The following is a 19,567-nucleotide window of genomic DNA, read 5'->3' as shown; positions in this document are numbered from 1 at the left end:
CTGTCAAATTATCGGTCAGAAGACGATGGAGGCTGCGAGGGAGGATCAATAGTTGGGATCCTCCAACAGGTGCCCATACCGAACGTCTCCATAGAGCTAAGCTGAGTCACTTCCAGAGAATAGCCAGGATGCCCCCGAACAGATATATGAGAGCAATGTGGGCCCCTGTGCCACTAGGACCCATGACTCAGCATGGATTCTTTCATTCATCAACCCAAAGCTGGCCTCGGCTGACAACGGGGCTCACAGGTCTTCGGTGGCAACCCGGTCTCGGTTGCAGAATCCCACTCGTGTTGTCATCTTGGGCCCGAACCATTGACCTGGTCTCAGTTTTGGTTGTACCAAGACAGGCAAAAGGATGGCGCCTTCAGGATTGCAGCTGCATCATGCACGGTTACCAAAGCGCCGGATATAAGAAAAGCGCTCCACTTTATCTAAAAGGCCGTATACCTGGGCTGACCACGTGTAGCGGGGTCTTCCTCTCGGGTACCTGGAAAGTAAGCAGCCATCTTCTCGGCAGCCACAGTATAGTGCCTGCCATTCGCTTATCAGAAGAGGCGTGTCGGAACCACTTCCACCTATCAAATAACAAGGTTTGTCTATCTGACTGGCGCAGTGTGATTTGATGTGGTAATACCTATGCAGTCATCCTATCAGGTAGTCGCTGGCCCAACAGGCTTCCGTCCATCTAGGCGAAATGTTTGTCAACCAAGATGGGATTACCACCATGGAGAGTTGCGCAGTACTAGCAGGGACTATCACATGGACCAAATGAGCAGCAATCTGGCTTTGACACAGTGTCATGTTCATAGAGCACCTGATGAAATGACATGTCATTTGCCGTCCTAGGGACTTCGAAGAGAGACGAACATAAGTCAATTGTTGAACATATGCCAGAGGCCGAAGTATACGAATAGTAGTAAAAACGCAAGTCTATACATTGTTGTGCTGGGGGGAAAAAGGTTTCTCAGACACTAAGTTACTCTACTCTCGCGCTAGGGCTGGTGCACAGGCTCTACAGGCGAAAGTGGGGTGACATGACTACATCCATGAATGAGCGAAACCGCGCACGCGTCGCACGCTTTAAGCGTTAGCCTTCTCATGTTGGAGTATTCTTGCCACAAGGGCCGTTGTCAAGCCACGATTGCCTATGCGAGCACCAGTCCTTCCTATGCAACAAAAGTGTCCAGCGGGCCACCCACCGTCTTCCTCTTGCAGGGACAGCAGCCTTTCCAGGTCTTTCTGATAGAGCAGTGGATCAACCCTCATTGATTGGCAGGCGAACAAGCGCAGTGCCAGGGCCAATGGGTTCGCGGGCATATCAAGCCGTTTCTGGAGTTGTGGCTTGATTGCCTTTAGCCTCTTCCTTAGCGACAGGGAGTTGGTTTCGGCGTATAGCCGAGCCACGAAATAGAGGAAGCTCTCGGGCGTCGAGTAGTGCCGGTTTCCGTTGAGACAGGCGTTGTTGTTTAGGCACTCTACGACATAATCCTCAGTTCTTTTGATGCGGGGATCGGAGCCGTGGCCAAAGCTGTGGAAGACTCGAAGTATATTGCAGCAAACCTCGGGGGTGACACGAGGCCGTTTCGGGTCAAAATACGTCTGCATGATTCCATCCGAATCCGAATTCGCTGCCATCTCATCCAAGATGAGCTCGACGGGCGGCACCGTGGAGAGGTACCGCTTAGGAAGGGAGAGATATGCCGTCGACGTTGTATCGGCGTCAGGAGGGAATTGACGTGTTGTAAGGATAGGAGCCTCAAAGAAATAGTTCCAGAGACCGTCTTCAACTTGAGATGCCGTGCAGGTGTTGCCATTGGCATGAGTGTCCTGAGACCCAAGCATTCGGCCGTTAGGCCATTTGAGGTATATTATGTCCTCATCGTCGGTGAGCTCCCAGATCATCAACTGCGCAAAGTTGTCCTTTAGCTGAATCTCCTCGTGGCCTTCGACAGTGCAATGGTGGCTCCCGGCGTTGTTCTTCAGGAAAGCTTGGGCCCGTGGGAGGGGATCCTGGAGCATATTCCTCAGAGTGATGTTGACGTTTGGGAGCGCCTTATCGACAAGAATGCCATGCATGCCCTTTGATCGAGCCGCACAAATATTCTCAGCCGTATCATCGATCATTACTATCTGGTCTGCAGGAACTCCTGTCTGTTTGATAACGTGCTCGAAGAAACACAAGTCGGGCTTCCGCATGCCCTCGACGCCGGACGCAAAAGCTTTGTCGAAAACCGACCATGGGATGTTGAGACGTTGGACTATTTCGAAGTGCTCCTGTATCGTTGTAAATATAGCTCTCATCCTCGACGACATTAGTGATTGGCTTACGCGAGAGATGTTGGACATAACGTAGAACTTTAGGCTGGGGTTCGACGCCCGCAAATCATGAATTGTTTCAATCAGCGAGGTGTTAGGTGTGAGCGATAGCTGGGCCTGCTCCAGGGCAGCCTCGGCGGTGGACGCATCTAGGCCAAGTAGATGGCCAAACTCCTACCGCACTCGCATATAAGCATGATGAGGTTTGTAAGATGCCACAGCTGTGGTGACTTACCACACAAGCTTCTTTGAGCGTAACTAACCCTCTATCGAGATTGTGCCAGGTTGTCGAATTCATGATGGTCAGAAATTGGTTCGGAGTCATCATGTCAACGCTGGAACGATCCCAGTTCAACAGGACACCTCCTAGGTCAAATACAAGGGCCTTGAAATTAGATGTCATTCTGGATAAACTGTGCTCTGAAATTCAAAACTCGACAAACAGTCTACACAAGCCAACAGAGCAAGGAGAATTGGCCTCTGGGTATGTACAAGGCTCTTATTCGAGGTCGGTCAGAGTTGATAGGTTGGTGAAAAGGTTCTTGCAAAGTAGGAGTGATCTACAGCTTGGCCGTTGTTCTCTTATCTCCAAGCGGCGCTCCAATCACGTCTTCGAGGACGGTCCTATCATCAGGTCCTGCGAGCCTACATAACGCCGGGGCGGCATAGTAACGTACAAGCTACAATCAGCTGACTGGCTTAATGCTGACAGGGTTACAGGAAGGTTACATGGCGACGGCGTTCCGATACCCATATGTCGTCACAGCATAGGAGCTCTACATATATGGGATCGAGGCCAAGAGACACAAAGTCTTCATGATTGGATCACCTACTGAGCAGCGGAACTTATGAGAACAGAATTTCCCTTCCGAGCTCAGGAGGCTTGAGGACCAGATCTGGACCCTAGATTACAGTGCCGCACGGCTGCTTGAAAGTTACATCGGAGGTGGGGTGTCTGGCTCGGTTCCACCGAGTTAGTGCTGACAAAGGGCCGGGGCGTTCCTTATGGAGCTGACGGCAGCTAAAAAGTCTAATGTCAGTGGTTAGGGTCTGATCTGATTGATACCCGATTGCGTAACCCGCCTGCTTGTGCACTTTTTTGTACACCCTTGTCTCAGTATCAGCATCCGCTTAGGTCAGACTATGTGACATGGAGTGCTTGGCCAGATCCTACAGATAGTCAACATCAGCTCAACTGCATAAAGGATCACGGACTTCCGCGCTAGGGTTGCCTATCCGCTGCAACAAGAGTGGAGTTGCATTATCAGCTCGTGCTTATTGTACCAACATGAATGGGCATAATTTACGATTCAGCCACCCCGTGAAGATATGCACCATTTGGGCCTGGCCCGTCATTTTGCGGTCAGGCAGACACAATCTATGTATGCAGGCATTTGAAAGCTGTCGTAGCGTTCGGGATATCTAATTGAGACAATGCATGGAGCTGGTCTACTGTTTCTGCCTACGAGCTACCCAGGTACATACCTACTTCGATGCAGTAAACCCCAAGCAAATCTCACATTAGCTGTCGAATATCCTGAAAGAAACTGCCGTTGTTGTGCATACTTGGATTCATGGTCCTCTTCTCCAAGGCAATCTGTTTGATCTGCAAACTTACGAGGCCCTCTTTACACCACCAGCTACTTAGGCGAATATGGCACAGAATGTCAGCCGCCAGCTGCAGGCTTTGCCATCAATATTCGAAACGGGCTGCAGCATTGGAGATGTCGCAGCGGGCTTGGTCGCTCTGATGTTTGTGTACCGCGCTTCTGTGGTTGTCTATCGTCTGTTCTTTTCCCCTCTTGCCAAGTTTCCAGGTCCCATACTTGCTGCGGCTACCTCATGGTATGAGGCATTTTTCGATCTCTGGAGCCAAAATTTTCCTGACGTTCTGTCTGATCTGCACGACGTATATGGTATAAGCGTTTATATAGCCACCGAGATTATAGAGGCTAACTGTCGGCAGGCCCTATTGTCCGAGTCAGCCCCACAGAGCTTTCCATTCGTGATGCCGAGTATTATAACGATTTATATGTTCTGGGGGGAAAACGTAGAACAAATCTTATTGCCGGGAATCGCGCAGGACTCGGCATGTCTGGTAAGCCCCTAACTAACTGCGTCGCCATTTACAATGACTGATTAGCTCGGTAGATGCGATTGCTACGACCGTTCCACATGAGCTACACCAATTAAGGAGAAAGGCCGTAGAGAACTTCTTTTCAAAACAGAGTGTAACTCGTCTAGAGTCGAGAATTCACCATGAAGCGAGAAGTTTGGATGAGAAACTACTCCGCTATGCAGGGACAGGCACGATCGTCCGTCTGGACCATGCTTTCTCGTGTGTCACGGGCGACCTCGCGGGGCAATTTGCCTGTGGCGAGAATCCAGAGTTGCTCGAAGGGTCTGAATTCAACCCGGAGTGGTCAGTTGCCTCAAGACCGTATAATTCACAGCAAACTCACCGATCCACACAGGTTCAAGTCTCTAATGGGTATATTGACAATGGTGCCGTTCGTGAGAAATTTTCCGTGGATAAACAGGTAACCCACGATTGTTTTAAACTATTTGTAGATCATAATGCTAATGTACTGCCTAGTATCGCTGCAATGCTTCCAGTGGCAGTGCTGAAGGCAATCAACCCCCACGTCGCGGGCTTCAGGATGTTCCACCTGGTAAGTTCTATCACCTTGAATGTCATAATTTGTTGATGTGGCAACTGATCAAAGCCCTGACAGCTCAGTGAAGGACGGATTGAAAAGATCAAAGACGAAATATCCAAGGAGAAGGACCATGACGAGTTCCATGAGAAGACCTCAATATTCCATCATATTCTTCGCAGCGACCTGCCTGAGTCTGAGAAAGACCCCGCCCGCTTGAAGAGAGAGGCATTCGCCCTTCTCGCCGCAGGTACGATCACAACAGCTGGGACTCTGACGACAATCACCTACTTCATTCTCGCAAACCCAGAGATTGAAAAGCGCCTACGGGTGGAGCTCAAGAGAGTTACAGATTGCTATCCCAATCAGGTGCCCCGATGGACAGACCTTGAGAAAATTCCTTATTTGACAGGTTGCATCAAAGAAGGCTTACGGTTTGCTAATACCCTCGCACCTGATTAGGCATCAACTAACAGTGCTAGTATCGCACGCTTCATGAGGCGCAACCCCCGTATATCGCCTGACACGGACCTCAAGTATAAACAATGGACCATTCCGAAGAATGTGAGTTCAGTCACTCATCATAGCTCTAGTTTATAGTTGAAAGGCTTACTGACCCTCCCGAATAGACGCCGGTTGGCATGTCTATATGTCATATGCACATGGACCCGGAGGTGTACCCCGAGCCCTACAAGTTTATCCCCGAGAGGTGGATCGGGGATGTTGATCCTCGCGTGAACCGGAACTTTGTGCCATTCGTCAAAGGATCCCGCAATTGTCTGGGTTTGAAGTATGACACCAGCCCCTGATATTTGCACCCGCTCGCTAACGCTGTGCTAGTCTTGCGTGGGCAGAGATGTACGTCGTCTTGGGTATTCTTTTCAGACCAGGCGGGTTCAAGATGAGCCTCGATTGCGACGAGTCTGACATTGTCCCGATCCATGATAGCGATGTTGGGATCCCTAAAGCGGACAGTCGTGGGCTTAGAGTCCGCTTTGACTGACAGTATAAGTGCAATGGAGCCTGCAAGTGAGACGGGTACACCATAAACCAAGTGAGGCACTACGGATAGAATCTGAACAGAGAAAGTCATATCTTCATGATGTATACCACGTGTAGGCATCAAGCCGGACAGCGAGTTGATGGAAAAGCTTTGTCAAGAAGATGGAGCTGTGTCGGCAGAAAGATAGGCACCCGCGCAGATTTACGCTGCTGTCTCGGAGCGCACATGGAAGATCTCGAACAACTTAGAGACTCTGTTGTATAGATTTCCTAGCCGTTGATCTCGTCCGTCTTCACTGCAAACTGCTTGAAGGTCTCCAGGTCCACTTTACTCAAGGCACTGTCCTCGGTCGCATCCAGATCAACCTGAGGCACCCCCTCGCGACTGATTTTGCCATCCCTATGAGCTTGTAGAGCTTCAAGCCACCTCGCCGTGCACAGGCACCACTTGCAGCCACCCTTCAGGCCAATTTGCCGCAAATCATTGCCCTGAGAGGCCGAATACTGCAAGAACTCATCGCTGACGATCCCAGCGACGGCGTGGTTGCCATGATCCTGCGCACTGGTGTGGCAGTAACCATCTCTGTAGAAACCGGTCATCGGCTGAGTTGAGAAGAGCTTCAGAGGCTGTTTCAAGACTATTCACACGTGGTTAGTAAGCTGCTGTCTAGAGCTGCATTGAGCCGATTCTTCTTACCATTGAGGCTTGGCATGGTGTTGTCGTTCAGAGAATGCTGTTGAGAATAGGCATGGACTATCACAGAGATAAAAAATGTCAGAAGTAGATAGGTATGAGCTTTGCTGTTTTGAACCTTCATTGTGAAGATGTAAATGGCTAGGATTGTTCAGCTCCCGACGTCAGGGTCTTGTAATTGCGACTAAGACCGGTGATGTCATAGACCACGTGAAAAGCATCGTTCACGCACTACGCCTGGAAAATCCAGAAAGTCGGCTACTATTCATCATGCATGGATTGATTCCAAAATATGCGGAGAGGCATTCATAATTACAAGATTGGCTTCATGGGTCAGGTCAGAGCGCATGTCCCTTCGAATGGGCTTGTGCAGTACGGCATTGCCTGCGCGGTGACGCTGCAGGCAGACCCACCTGGGGCAAATTACGTGGTACCCAGAAACCGGGAGACATTTTTATACTGCTAATAGATAAAAAAGGAGATAATTGACAATTGGAAACGCTGGAATAGGCCGGTAGCGGCTCTCAGGTTAGATTCTACCCCATATGGGCCATATGGGGAAAAAGAACTTTTTAAATTTTTTTTAAAAAAAATTTTTTTTTTTTTTTTTCGCTTACTCGTCATTCTGAGTACAAGGACATACAGCTTATTGTATTCGATATTTGGAATGATTTACTATGCGATTTTCGAGAGACCCTATTTGTCTGTTATCTATCACAACTAAGATAAATGAAAAAAGCAGAAAAACAACTGCAACAACCCTTTCCAAACTGTCTATTGGTGGTGTTCCTACTCTATGTGAGGATCAAAGGGCATTATCCTCGTCCCATTTCTCATCTCGCCGGTCCTTGAAGAAGTGTACAAAGACCTTCTGGTGGAGGTGGAACTTGATAATGCCCTCGCAGCGCCTCTTGACGGTTGCCATCATCGTCAGGTATGGCACTCTGCCTTCAGGCCATCAAATTGCAATTGTGCTACGAAGCACGGTGCACCGGGTTTGAAGGAACCACTCCCCATGCCCATCTGATGAGCTACTTCAGAAAGCAACCACTTGGATTAACAGGGGATATATCCACAGCGTAGGACGGCGTATCTCGCGGATAGCTGAGCCTCATGCAACGTGTTGGGCAGAGAGTGTCGCAAACGTACGCCGTTTAGGCGTGCTCGGAGCTTCCAAGTTCGAGGACACGTTTTGGCAGGCTCCAGAATAGCCTACGGATATGATGCCGAACGTTGGCTGGCCGTCGCGTAATTGCAGAGGCGCAAGATCGCTCCCCAGGGGACACGTTCACGATCACAGATCCGCCAATTGATGTGACTTTTCTTTTTGAGGTTTCCCGAAACCTTCGGCTTTTGATTGGGCATGTGTGGACCATCTCATCGGCCGCCCGTGTTTGCGGGACACAATGGCTTTGTACCCGCCCCAATGCTGCGGAACCATTAGAAGAGGTATCCTTCGTGGATGACGTTGATTTGTAGTGCCAACAACACAGCCTTGGGTCGGCAGTGGTCTGAACCAAATCAATCAAGCCAGGTCTCGGAGATTCCTTCCTTCTAGCTCTTCTAAGAATCTGCAAATTTTCGTGCCTTGAAATTGCGCTGGCAGTCACGCGACCCCTTTCTCCTTACGTCGAAGGAGATCTCCAAAGCGCATTTTATGACCAATGATATAAAAGCCCGAATACCGTGGCGTTGATCCGGTCAACTGGGTAGCGGACAGCCGTAATTTTAGCCCAGCGTTGCGGGTCACCCCGTCTTGGCAGCCAGCGCCACTTTTGTACTAAAGCATGGGAAAGCGACATGTCCAGAATTCCAGACTGCCGGGTCTGTCACTCCGGGCCACCTCAATATTGGTAGCCACGATGTGGATCTCGACTACAACCCCGTAGAAGGACGTACGAAATGTATGCTTGAGCGTTGATACACCCGGAAAGTGGCCGAACCCGGTTGGTCAATAAATGTCAAGGTGCATGTTCCCGACTGTGTGAGTTCGACTTAGCCAGCAGAAGGCCGTAACTTGAGATATTCGACGAACCAGAGTCATGCGACGGAATACGAAAGTCAATTGTTGCACTTTTGGAGCTTCGACGGAGAAATAGTCCAAGACGTCCCGCAATTTCATGATATGGTCTAGACCACCACGATCAGATTAAGATGCCGGCAAGTGACATAGTGGGTACCGTGCACTGGGGTTCAGCTGCCTGAAGCATTTCCTCCTGTCATAGTAATTGCAACCATGTTCGTTCTAGGTCTATAGTCGAATTTGCACTGGACTGGATTGAGACCAGTGGCCGGTGGTGGATCCTACTAGCCAGCTGGATCATGTAATCTCAATCCCTCGTGTCACGACATAGCAACATTGAGAAGTGACCTGTGTGATTTGGCAATGTTTGTTGCCTGTTGAGACACTTGTCCGAGAAGAGCCCGACCATTTGCATATAAGAACTTGGATCCGACACTTTGCGTAACGAATGACACCAAACCTTCAATTGAGCGAAGTTAAGTGGCCTAATTCAAGTCTTAATCGCATTTGATCTTCATTGCGGCGTCTGACATATGAGCGATGTCTATTCTAAAACCAAATGACTCGGCGGCTACGTGTTGTGTTTATCAATTGCGGAGCTCGGACTTACTTAATACGACGAGCGTTGGAGCCAGCAACGATAATGATGAGCGCAAGAGCACCCTTGGATATCAGACAGACTCTTCAGCCTCCATGAACACGGAGGAGAAAACGAGTGGCGCCTGTATAGTAAGCTGTCACTGAATCTACAATTGGTATTATCTGTACTTGGGCCCCTGACGCAGAACACAGGTAACTTGGGATGGCCCAGACGATCCTAGTAATCCAAAGAATTGGACTAAAGGCAGAAAATGGACGGTTAGTACACCTTTGGCCACAGTTTAGGGCATTTTTGCTGACACAATATATCAGATATCTCTAATAATATCGGCATTTGCATTCTTGTCACCTCTATCGTCGTCAATCGCAGCACCTGCTCTTGATATTATTGGGAAAGAGTTGAACATACCAAAAGAAACGGAATTGAACATGGTGTTGTCGATATTTCTGCTGACCTATGCTCTTGGGCCATTCATCCTTTCCCCATGCTCCGAGATATGGGGGCGCACAAGAATCATTAGGTTCGGGAACATTGTTTTCATACTATTTACAACACTCTGCGGATTTGCCCAGTCGAAGCAACAAATAACCGCATTCCGTTTCTTTGCTGGACTTGGAGGCAGTGCAACAATGGGGGTAAGACTTTTCCTTTCATTTGCCGCGGACTTTTGCTAACATTACAAGATGGGGAGTGGAGTATTGGCAGACTGCTGGCGTTCTGAGGAAAGGGGCAAGGGCCTGGCTGTGTACCAGCTTGCGCCTGTACTGGGCCCTGCGATTGGCCCGATCGGTAAGCCATCTGGAAGAAGCTGTTGTATCACGAGCTAAGTAAAACAGCTGGTGGTTACATAGCTCAGTATTCGACTTGGAGATGGTCGTTCTGGTCCATTGTCATATTCAACATTGCCATTCAGATCATCGCCTTCTTATTTCTGGATGAGACGTACCCTCCACGGATTCTCCGCCTAAAAGCCAAAGCCCTTCGCAGAAGCACGGGTCATTCATCATTCCAGACCGAATTCGAAATGCAACATCGCACATTACCGAAACTCTTGAAGGTCTCATTGTCACGCCCGTGGCTGATGCTTGCCACACAGCCAATCATCCAAGCGTTGGCCCTCTACCAAGCTTTCAACTACGGAATGATGTATTTAATCATCTCAAGCTTCCCGAGCCTTTGGGAGGGTAGTTACGGAATGCCCAAGGGCCAAGCTGCGCTGAACTATGTTTCGCTCGCAGCTGGATCCTTAATTGGTGTCAACGTCTCCGGCCTTCTGACGGACCCTGTTTACAAGAAACTGAAAACGAGGCATGGACTTCTGGAAGATGAACCCGGAGTTCCAGAGTTTCGCGTACCACTCATGATCCCCGCTTCAATAATCACACCTTGTGGAATCCTTCTTTTCTCCTGGAGTGCCCAGGTGAGGGCACACTTCATCCTTCCCAATGTAAGAAAGCTAGTTCGACACACGAGCAGGTTGCGTGACTAACTAATAATAAACTCAGCTTGGCGTTGCTATCATGGCTGGCAGCAGTATGATCTCATATCAGTGCATAGGCGCTTATATTGCTGACTCTTACGACAATTACACTGCGTCAGCCTCTGCTGCCTGCTGTTTCCTTAGATCTCTCGGGGCGTTTGCATTCCCTTTATTTGTACCAGCCTTGTTCGGAAATCTAGGCTACGGCTGGGGTGGCTCAGTGCTTGTGCTCGTTGCAATTGTCATCGGCATACCCGCACCTTTGCTATTTTGGAAATACGGTGCTAGACTCAGGCGGTCAAGCAGGTTCAGCAATCCGAAATCGTGAGGGACATATTTCTCCAGCGCTGCGACTTTTTGATAAGTATTAATAGAGGCTAACTCTGGCGGTTTTCAAACCTCAGAGGCAATTCCAGATAGACTGACCCTTTCGGCGCCACCACGTGCTTCATACCCCTCCGTCGGGAGGCTATTAACCACAACTTTACTTGTTATATTTTATCATAATAATAGTATTAATCTGCTTAAGTCTAGTAGTGGTGTGGAGTATTTGCTAGCGCGGTACGTGCCCCGGTGTGGTAAATTACCTATCATGCCAGACATGGTGCTCGTGTTCAGAGGCCTTCAAGGAATAATAATAAGGTTTCGTAAGCTCCACAGAAGGATTTGTACCAAGTGCGTCACATCCAACTTCCGGCTTCTCCTGCTCCACATTTCCGGCCTCTCTGGGCCGAGTCTCCTTAAAGTGCCTACGAGACATTGCTAACCAGACACAAGAAGCTAGAACTCTATAGAGGTCACTGACTACTTAGGTGATCTCTTGTAATCCGAATTACTGGTATCTTAGGCCCGAAGCAGGTTACTAGGGCTTAATGGCAAATGTGGACTTTAGCAGCCTTCATAGATTAAACTCAAGTCAATAGGCGACGAAATATTGAGATTTAGACAGCTGCGGATCCATCACGTTGCACCTCGATCTGGCAGTATAGGGCTTGTCGCTGTAATTGGAGACGTAGGATCATGGAACTACTCCTTAATATAATGTCGAAGGTTTCAGTGCCCAATCGTCACAGTCACGCCTGCATTCAATATTTATTTCAGTGATCGTCGGTCAATATCTCATCTCTGTATAAACCCGCCTGTGCTAGGGGAGTCCTATGATTTTGAGACATCGCCAGACCAAGGTCCTTATACCTGTTTTCCCCTTAACTTTTGAACCATATTTTCACGCCACTCATTTCAGTTCAACCCGCAGGCCACGGCAAAATGCAGTTCTCTACCACCTTCTTTTCCCTTTTATCCGTCGTTAGCTCCGCCCTGGCTGCTCCCGCCATGAGCACTTTTGCTGACGTCGAGGTTGTTGCGGATAAGCGCTCCGTCAGCGGCTGGTGTGGTGTACACGCCAACATCAACATAGTAGTCGGCAGCAGCAAGAAGGTGACCGTCAAGGTCTATGACGCCAAACAGTTCCTCCTCGCCCAGCTGCAAAGCCTGGGCATCATCAAGGTTGCAAACTGCTGGGCCATATTACATGGACTGCACAGATGAGGCCTAGTCGACCGCCGTCATTGAACATAGAAGTCTCGCCGGACTGAGTATCGTGACTACTGGAGAGGCAGGCCGCAACATATCTTGACGTACAGTTGATTGAATCGTTGGGAGATATCTCATATCCCTTTCTCCTGAACATGTCGGAAGACTTCACTCTAAGCTATCACGGGCGAGTCAGTTTTCCTGCTCATTGGGGTTATAAATCTACCATCAAGAATCGAAGCTTACCCAAGAGTTCAAATGTTTCGGTTGTTGACGTTTTAAATGCGGCGCTCCCAGAATACCCAAGCGCAGAAGGGCCATCGGGAAAATAGACGCGATTCAGCCGTGCCCATCTTTGGTCGATGGTCTGGTTGGCTGGCTAGAGAGCATAGTTGAAAAGCTGGCATCGTCAGCAACGCGGGCACGTTCAACGGCGAGAGCCTCTCATAGCACAAGAGGGCCTGACGCCATCCCCTGAGGATTCCATTCGGTACGATGACATTGTTATCATTTATACCTAGAAGGCATACGCTCCATTGGTTGATAAGTTTGGACTGAACATTGATTGTTTAGGTACGTGACAGTGCGGTGGTTCTTGGCGGCCGCAGAAGAGGAGAAAATATGTAAGACATTGCCGATAGAACCGGTGAAGCTTGGTACAATGCGGGTGGAAGGCTTGTGCTTTCAATTTCCCGGGATAATACCTCCCTGGCTGATGTCTCGTGTAACCTGTTAACGACGCACCGGAATTGCAAGCACGATGAACGCGGAAGCACTGGGACATGTCAAATCCTCCTTCCTTCCTTCCAGCTGGCATGGCCAGAGTAGGTTTTCTAGGAACATCTCTGGGTACGGTGTGTGAATGCCCATTGCCGGGATTCCACCAACGAGTCCAGCTGGGGTGGATTAAACGTGAGAGTCGCCTAGCTCGAGAGATTCATAAGAGTTCTACTCAAAAGCCAACCATGACTGAGGCGGATGCTTCTTAAGGGCTTCAATGGCGTTGGTTGGGTCGCGGTATGTAGGCGCCAGGTTCACAGCTGAGCGGTGATGATGCCATCCAACGATGCCTCAGAAGGCCCGAGTGTCAGAGTTGGCGTGCCCCATTGTCTTCTCCTCCGTCATGGGCCAGAGTCTACTGGAAGCCTTGAAACGTTTTAGTCAATCATAGGGGCTTCAGGGAAATCTGACCAATCTGTTGAACATACCAGTCTCGTAAAAATGGTCTGGTACTCTGATCTGAGTATACCCAATTCCTTCCAGTTAATCATGAAGCGAAGGTCGTCATCCTGCATTTCTTACGCTGCCCGCTCACAAAGCCGGACGCAGGTCCCTCATCCAGGGTCCCCGTCCGTGGGAGTCCACTGGGCCGGCTTTGTGTCCTTCCTCAGACGGAGGCCGAGACACAATTGCGGAACTCGTATGCCCCGTCAAACTCCCACCCGGCCTGGCCTCGTCAACTTCGGGACGATCCGGTAAGCTCGAGGGAGACTAGAGACGTCCTGTCTAGCCCAGCCCGGCCGAGTCCTGTTCTACAAGATCTCCTTCGGGCACTATGAGTCTGTCAACCATGTCCACCACCCATGAGTCGGCGCCGGGCGTAGCGGCGTGCTGCCTGTAACAGGGCACAGTAGCAAAGGCGTAGTGCGCGGTCATTTTTGGCGCCACGGACCAGCATAGCATCCACAACCAACTCCGCCCTGACCGATAGTCATCGGGTAACGTACCATCCTTTCGCAACGCGACGCAGGGGTTCTACCCTGAGCTGCGTGTTTGGCAGATACACCACCGGCTTCAGTGCGCCGACTGTCGTCGCCAAGAGAGGGGGTGCCTTCGGGAATGTCGCGGGAGGCTTGCGGATCATCTTCCTGCGGACGCCATTGCCGAGAAAGTGAACGCGGAACAGAACCCAGATCGTCTGGGTGCCTTTGAGAACTCGATCACAGAACCATGGGGTGACATGTTTGGTATCTCCTGGAGAATCACAGCCTTGCCCAAAGTTATCAGTAATAGTAATTCTGCCGCGGGGACTGCAAACGTACCAGCGTAACATGTCGATGCGCTGCCCACCTTCGAAGCGCAATATTTCAACCCGATCATGGGGCCGTAAGTCGTGCATGCTGGTGGATCGAGGAGGCAGGTAAGTAGTAGCACGACGTTTGGGGAAGTTGGCTTCAAGCCAACTCTTTCAGTCGCGGCCTGGCTCCATGCTTGTTCATGAAGTGTCTTCTTCATGTCGGGTAGCTCCTGGAGCGTCTCCTTCATGTCGTCCGGGTCATTGAGCGAAACCGGCACGCGGGTACCCCAGTTCCAGCGTCGACGTCTTGCCTGAACTTTGCCGAAGTGGTGAAAGACGGGTTCAGCTGTCTGTCGTCTTCGGTGCCTCCAAGTAGCACAGGTCATGGGGTTCCTCTTCTCGAGCGAAGCTAGACCAGCCCAAGTGCTCCCGATGACATGCTGTTTGAATCTTCGCATAGGGCATGACGTCGGCTTCTTTCAGTCAAGGAACAATAAGTCGGCCACTTGGTGCTCAAAAGATTGCTTCTAGACATCATGGCCATCTTGGGGTCCACAAGATTAGAGCGAGGGAAAGTTCGTGGAATCCGCCAGTCCACGGTCATCCGAACTCCCCACGGAATTTCCACACTGGCAACCGTGCAGATGTTGTTCTGTCGGGAGGGGCGGCGCAAGTACCGATGTCCAACAACAAAGCACCACAAACGTTCAACGGGGGCAAAACTCGAGCTAAGATACTGGGGATAGGGTCAGGCACGCAGTGTTGCGCCGGTCGGGGGTCCCCAAGAGTCAGCTCGGGAACAAGCCTAGCCGACCGGCCCTGCTATATCGCCCCAGGGGTCAGGATGCCAGCAGATCTCGCCTCAAGGTGGTGTGGAAGAGACTATGGGTGGAGGCTCTGCCCCTATGCCGAAGCTCAATCTTGCATGAGACTCTCAGGACTCTGCGATAGTTCGTGGCAGGCGAAGGTCCCATAGAAGAAGAAGAGCGAGTTGCGGCCAAGACAGGTATGCGAGACCCGGATGGGGATCTCGCCGCCTTTGGATTCTCATCCGCAGGATGCGCGCCGCGTACTATATCTTGTGGTCACAGTTGTCCGATAGGGCAGGATTCCACTTTGCGTCCTAACGTCTGGCAACTAATGCAGGGAATCGTATCGGGAAGTGCTGGGTTTCTGCTGACGGTCCATGCCTGGCTTGGGGTCCTGGAAACGGACGTCCCGACTGGATCACATGATCTTATGAAGCCTCTGCTGTGACAGGCCTGCTTGTCGTTGCGAGGTATCAGAATATGGTCTGGACAGTGTATACTGTGACGTACCTAGGAGCTTACAGCAGAATCGTTAGACCGTCTCGCCGGTGGCAAGGACCAAAGACCGGTTCCACCGGAATCTAAGTGCAGGGGAAAAAGGAGAAGGATGACGAGAGGGGAAGGCTGGTCTGTGGAGAAATGAAAGTTGAAGAGAAAATGGAGAGCAGCAATGGATGCAGGGGATGATATACTTGGGGACCGAAGACGGAGGGTTCGATCGACGCCCGCAACTTTGAGATGACAAATTCCCCCATAGCTCACCGCTGTTCTGAATTCTCCGAATGTTTCCATGACACTGCACCCTCCCGAATGTATTGCAGTATCTGAGATCATGCCCCATAGTCTTCTCAGTACTCAAGCATGAGAAGTATCTGTCCAAGCCCCTGACAGCACCTCGACAGCCAATGTATACATCCTGCCTCTTGTATCTGTAAATATACATCACGTTACAGTGTACCTCGCCGTGTCTGATGATGACTATCGTGCCTAGACTTTCCCCATGTTCTGTTTGCCATCCCGGGCCGCCTTGCCTGGGGAATATGCACCGGGAACTAAGATGTCCGGTGCCCAACTCCTCAGGTTGAGTCCGAAGGAGGAGATTCCGAGACAAGCAGCCAGGGCTTCGTTCTGTCTGGTCCACGTCGGAAACATTTGCTCAGCTCATGTCAATGCAGTCCGTTTGGTGGTGATTGAATGCTTTGAACAGCCATTCGCTAGGCAAGGTGATTGGCACGGGAGTACGCAGCACGACCACGCTCCGCATTCCGGGCCAGACCGCTTCGATTAGCCCCATTGCCATGCGGTCCGTTTGCTCGGGCAAAGCATCCGGAGAAGCCATTCGCGGCCGGCCGCCTAGGTCGCGGAGGTATGCAGCATCACTGCGGTCAGATCGTGGCGAGGTTGAGACTGGTGCCTGACGCTGCTGAAGGGGAAAAATGGTATTCGAGTCATTTCATGTGAGATACCGCCTGGACTGCCTAAAATCTGTGATTCAAGACTCCTGCCAAATCGTCTCGGAGGTTGCGCCCTAAGGATGCCATGCGGTTGGCGACAGACCGCAGACTGTCTGTCCTTCCCGCTGCATGTGTCTCATGGAGGAATGAGAAACTTGATTTAGACCAGTGGATCAGTAGGTACTTTGCTAAAGGAAGAGAGAGAAGTCACTGGGACAGCCAAACATGCTGGTTTCTTGTGGATGAATACAAAGTAGGTTACAATGCACTACCGTTGCCCACCTCCGTCTATGAGAGTCAACAGAACAGGAAAGATACGCCAACAAAGCGAGACTAAGCTCAACACATGCAACTTGCCTGACCATGACCAAGCCTGGAACGTCATGCATCATACAAATCAGGCCTTCCCACCAACATAATTCCCCGGTTTCGGTTCGGATATACACATGTTTCTTCTAACCCCCGTCAGCTGCTGCCCAAAGGCTCGGCCAACCGCGTCTAATGTCTCGCGCCATCCTACAACAAGTCGCGCTTGACAAACTGCTCGCGCATGGCACGGCCCAAGCCAGCCGGGCTTCGCTCCACAACAACACCGGCAGCCTCAAGGGCCGAGATCTTGCTGTCGGCACCACCCTTGCCTCCGCTGACGATGGCACCAGCGTGGCCCATGCGGCGTCCCGGGGGCGCACTGATACCGGCGATGAAGCTGACAACGGGCTTGCCCTTGCCGTCGGTGCCGCCAATATTGTTGGCGCGCAGGAAGTCGGCGGCATCCTCCTCGGCGGATCCACCAATCTCACCAATCATGATGATACCGTCGGTCTCCTCGTCCTTGAGGAAGACATTGAGGCAGTCGATGAAGTTGGTGCCCGAGAAGGGGTCACCACCGATACCGACGACGAGAGACTGGCCGAGACCCTCCTGGGTGGTCTGGTTGACGGCCTCGTAGGTGAGGGTGCCGGAGCGGGAGACGATACCGATGCGGCCACGCTTGTGGATGAAGCCAGGCATGATACCGATCTTGCACTGGCCGGGGGCGATGATACCGGGGCAGTTGGGGCCGACGAGACGGGTCTTGGACTGGGACTTGAGCATGGAGGTGATGCGGACCATGTCTGACAGGGACGAGAGTTAGATACGGGTGTCGGTGGGAAGAATTGGGGTCGGCAGCGAATTTCCTTACCATGCTGGGGAATACCCTCGGTGATGCAGACAACCAGGGGGATCTCGGCGGCGATGGCCTCCTCGATACCAGCAGCAGCCACAGGGGGACTATGTGTATCAGGGTGTACGGTCAGTTCCAGTGGTTCCAACAAGATGGCAGTCTATGCACTCAGTGGTAAAAAAGTGTTCGACGGAGGGGCTTACGGGACGAAGATGGCGGTGGCAGTGGCGCCGGTCTCCTTCACGGCCTCACTGACGTTGCCGAAGACGGGGAGGCCGAGGTGCTCCTGGCCAGCCTTCTTGGGGTTCGTGCCACCAACAACCTTGGTACCTGTAGTTCGCAGACACGACGTTAGAGATATCTCCTCAAGCGGTAGATTCGTGTGCGGAGAGCAGTGTGTATGTACCGTATTCGATAGCCTGCTGGGCGTGGAAACTGTGAAGGCGAAAAGCCGCAATGGTCAGCCAAGGGGATTCCCGCAACCGCGATGGGGGGAGCAGCGGGCACGACTCACGTTCCCTGCTTTCCGGTGAAGCCCTGGAAGAGGACCTTGGTGTCGCCATTGATGCGCAGGTTGTCGATGGTGGATGTGTAGGGGGAGGAGCTGGAGCTGTAGGCGCGGCGGGAGATGTGGCGCAGAGCGGCGGCTCCGGGCACGCGAAGCTGTCTCGAGAAAGCCTGCATCTTGAGAGCTGTGTGATGTGATTAATCTGGAGGGAGGCGGGGACCGTCAATGGATGGGAGAGAGAGGAGGGAGACGGCGCGGGCGGTGGTGGTTGCCGTTGATCAGCTGGTGGAGGGCGAGGCGGCAGAAAAGAGATATTTACAGCAAGCAACAAGCTTTCGCGGTGTTGACGATGTTTCCCGAGTGGTCAGTCTGGCGTAGCTCTTTTTCGCACCTCCAGCTGGCAGCCCGGCCCAGCCCAGCCCAGCCCAGCGTCCACCTGCACTGAAAACTCGAGTGCAACGGCCCGTTTTTTCGTCGGCGCTGGCAGACCCGAGCCGTGGGAAGCCACCTGGGCAGCCAGCAGGGCCCCTAAGTTAGCACCCCCTAGCACCCCCTAGCAGCCCCGGGGGCCAGCTGCAGCGCTACAGAAATGCACGCGCACGGCTGGCAGAGAGCGAACGGGGACGCTAGCTCGGGTGCACATGTGCCATCGCGGCAGCTGATTTGCCGGTTAATCCCGATTCCAGTCCTCACTCGATGTCCATCCCTTCCTGGCGTCCGTGGCTCCCTGGCAGTGACCAGTCTGAAGCAACTGTGGAGCAGAGGCGCTATGAAACAGAGCGATGCACATTTGCAGCCTGCATAACTAAAGTCAAGCCCCCTGTGCGTGGCCAATGCAGAGAACGCCGGGTGCTGTATTGTTCCATTCCGCTATCTTCAGCCGACCTGCGGGCCTAAATCGCCCGCTAGTCAATATCCAGGCAAGCGACTGGGTACCTAGATACCCGTCTCAGGGCGACAGCTCAGCCTGGCCGCGTCCGCTCTGGCGCCTGGAGCAGCTTGCAGCTGGCGCCCAGGTCCGCTAACCTTACCTTAGGTCATCACATCAGAGAGCTCCAGCGCCGTGGCCTCGTCCTCGTCCTCGTCCGCGCCTTCGCCTCATCGACACCTCAACAACTGCATATCATCATCATCCTCCACCACCTCCACCACCCGCCTTCGGCTTCATCAACAAGTCTCACCTCCTGCGACTGGGCGCCAGCTGCGGCTCGTCGTCCGTTTCCTCGCCGCAGTCAAGTCTGCGTTTGCATTTCGAACCACACCCTTCGAACTGATTCCACAACGTCCGGCGCATAGAACCCGTCA

The 19,567-nt window shown here is 51.8% G+C and overlaps 7 protein-coding genes across 7 annotated transcripts; 3 read left to right on the top strand and 4 right to left on the bottom strand.

Moving 5' to 3' along the window:
- Positions 1-1,083: 1,083 nt before the first annotated feature.
- JN550_005448 (uncharacterized protein) lies at positions 1,084-2,722 on the bottom strand (the record flags this gene model as incomplete). The annotated part of the gene is made up of 3 exons (XM_049317076.1): positions 1,084-2,277; positions 2,332-2,493; positions 2,555-2,722. 3 exons carry the CDS (start codon positions 2,720-2,722, stop codon positions 1,084-1,086), a joined length of 1,524 nt encoding a protein of 507 aa, XP_049172461.1.
- A 1,251-nt stretch (positions 2,723-3,973) lies between these two features.
- On the top strand, positions 3,974-5,979 carry JN550_005447 (uncharacterized protein; the record flags this gene model as incomplete). Its single annotated transcript, XM_049317075.1, has 8 exons — positions 3,974-4,235; positions 4,286-4,417; positions 4,471-4,741; positions 4,916-4,991; positions 5,055-5,410; positions 5,459-5,540; positions 5,606-5,766; positions 5,817-5,979. 8 exons carry the CDS (start codon positions 3,974-3,976, stop codon positions 5,977-5,979), a joined length of 1,503 nt encoding a protein of 500 aa, XP_049172460.1.
- A 269-nt stretch (positions 5,980-6,248) lies between these two features.
- On the bottom strand, positions 6,249-6,691 carry JN550_005446 (uncharacterized protein; the record flags this gene model as incomplete). Its single annotated transcript, XM_049317074.1, has 2 exons — positions 6,249-6,616; positions 6,676-6,691. The coding sequence occupies 2 exons, from the start codon at positions 6,689-6,691 to the stop codon at positions 6,249-6,251; spliced, it is 384 nt and encodes a 127-aa protein (XP_049172459.1).
- A 3,234-nt stretch (positions 6,692-9,925) lies between these two features.
- JN550_005445 (uncharacterized protein) lies at positions 9,926-11,104 on the top strand (the record flags this gene model as incomplete). The annotated part of the gene is made up of 4 exons (XM_049317073.1): positions 9,926-9,931; positions 9,980-10,085; positions 10,133-10,743; positions 10,802-11,104. The coding sequence occupies 4 exons, from the start codon at positions 9,926-9,928 to the stop codon at positions 11,102-11,104; spliced, it is 1,026 nt and encodes a 341-aa protein (XP_049172458.1).
- Positions 11,105-12,042: 938 nt separating this feature from the next.
- Positions 12,043-12,324, top strand: JN550_005444 (uncharacterized protein; the record flags this gene model as incomplete). The annotated part of the gene is made up of 1 exon (XM_049317072.1): positions 12,043-12,324. The coding sequence occupies one exon, from the start codon at positions 12,043-12,045 to the stop codon at positions 12,322-12,324; it is 282 nt and encodes a 93-aa protein (XP_049172457.1).
- A 1,491-nt stretch (positions 12,325-13,815) lies between these two features.
- JN550_005443 (uncharacterized protein) lies at positions 13,816-14,784 on the bottom strand (the record flags this gene model as incomplete). Its single annotated transcript, XM_049317071.1, has 3 exons — positions 13,816-13,924; positions 14,037-14,298; positions 14,352-14,784. The coding sequence occupies 3 exons, from the start codon at positions 14,782-14,784 to the stop codon at positions 13,816-13,818; spliced, it is 804 nt and encodes a 267-aa protein (XP_049172456.1).
- Positions 14,785-17,105: 2,321 nt separating this feature from the next.
- JN550_005442 (uncharacterized protein) lies at positions 17,106-18,438 on the bottom strand (the record flags this gene model as incomplete). Its single annotated transcript, XM_049317069.1, has 5 exons — positions 17,106-17,704; positions 17,773-17,861; positions 17,958-18,084; positions 18,161-18,189; positions 18,269-18,438. The coding sequence occupies 5 exons, from the start codon at positions 18,436-18,438 to the stop codon at positions 17,106-17,108; spliced, it is 1,014 nt and encodes a 337-aa protein (XP_049172455.1).
- Positions 18,439-19,567: the final 1,129 nt, after the last annotated feature.

The sequence above is a fragment of the Neoarthrinium moseri genome, assembly GCF_022829205.1.
Source record: "Neoarthrinium moseri strain CBS 164.80 chromosome Unknown scaffold17_Wmoseri_CBS_16480, whole genome shotgun sequence".
NCBI classification, from domain to species: Eukaryota; Fungi; Ascomycota; class Sordariomycetes; order Amphisphaeriales; family Apiosporaceae; genus Neoarthrinium; species Neoarthrinium moseri.
This window is presented reverse-complemented; position numbering and strand designations above follow the sequence as displayed.